This window comes from Perkinsus marinus, assembly GCF_000006405.1.
Source record: "Perkinsus marinus ATCC 50983 genomic scaffold scf_1104296956262, whole genome shotgun sequence".
Taxonomy (NCBI): Eukaryota; Perkinsozoa; order Perkinsida; family Perkinsidae; genus Perkinsus; species Perkinsus marinus.
This window is the reverse complement of record NW_003207533.1, coordinates 1-1,185: the sequence shown is the minus strand read 5'-3', so window position 1 is coordinate 1,185 and position 1,185 is coordinate 1. Positions and strand designations below refer to the sequence as shown.

At 46.8% G+C, this 1,185-nt stretch overlaps 1 protein-coding gene across 1 annotated transcript; it reads right to left on the bottom strand.

Annotated features, from left to right (window-relative positions):
* Nucleotides 1–28: 28 nt before the first annotated feature.
* Pmar_PMAR007823 (conserved hypothetical protein) lies at nucleotides 29–1,056 on the bottom strand (the record flags this gene model as incomplete). Its single annotated transcript, XM_002775238.1, has 1 exon — nucleotides 29–1,056. A coding segment is annotated over one exon (1,028 nt), but the record flags the coding sequence as incomplete, so codon positions are not given.
* Between the last annotated feature and the right edge of the window lie 129 nt (nucleotides 1,057–1,185).

Sequence of the window (1,185 nt, the reverse complement as noted above, 5' to 3'; positions counted from 1 at the left end):
AACCGTCCTGTAAGCATCCCAAAAGCCACTGTCAGTCGTCAACTCGCCGGGAACGACTTTCCCAGTATAAACACTGTAGTGCCCGAGTTGATTATTCTGATCATATTCACCAAGGAGTCTCGGGAACAGCATAGTTCGATAGAAATTGGTATAAAAAGTTCTCAAAAAGTTACTGTTTCGCTGTACTGTATCATAGGTAACCAGACTTAGGCGTGTTTGCCATACGTCTTCACCTTCCTTCACGAAAGTATCAAAGTTCTTACACAAAGGTAACTCCCTCGCCAAATTTACTTGAGCTTGTTCATTAGAGATAAAAGAAGTAGCGATACGGAGGTGTACCGAAAGTCTTTTATTATTTTCCGCAGCATCATACTCCAGCATGATTGAACCATCTACGTTGCGCATGCGTGCAGGTGGTGGGTCAATTGCCCCATTGATAAACATGGCGAACCCAGGCAATACACCACCGTTGTTAACACTGGTTTGAGTAGAAAAACGACCCTCCTTGTCGAGCACGACTGGTGTCGATGAGTTATAGTCGAATAGTCTCACGAGCACCGCTGAATTCACCTTGGGTGGGAATGAAAACCGAAAAAATGCAGCATGTTCCGTCGGGGTCATTTCAATCCTAGCGCCACCCATATCAGCGTTACCAGGATACAGAGCCGATGACTTGAAGTAGTGTGGCTTGTAAGTAGTCTGCAGCGGAGCGAACGACACAGATTGCTGTGGTTCGTCACGGGAAATGATAGCATTAACGAGAAAATAACCATAGTCGCCCAACCATACGGACGGTTGGTGAGTGCATCGTACACCGTAGAAGCTTCTCGAGGCCGGGTTGAAGTAGCGTTTAGGATCATGGTCGGGTTCGGTTTGAACAGACCAATGATTGAAGCCGAATGGTCGGCCCATGAGGGGCGTGGCGCTACCAGTAGACAACTCATAAGTATTAGAAGTACCGGCTAAAACGTTAACATAATCGACGAGGCTAGCAGCAGCTTGAACGATACCGAGCATTACTATGAAGGCAAGGACGACGTCCAACAAGTTGTTCATAATAACAACAAATAAATAAGACTGACAAGAAAACCAACTCTGTGGTTAGTCGGTGTAGTAGCGACACGGCTTCCTCCCCTGCAGACTCTTCATTGGAAGCTATCGTCGACGGACTCGCGTGTAACCCAA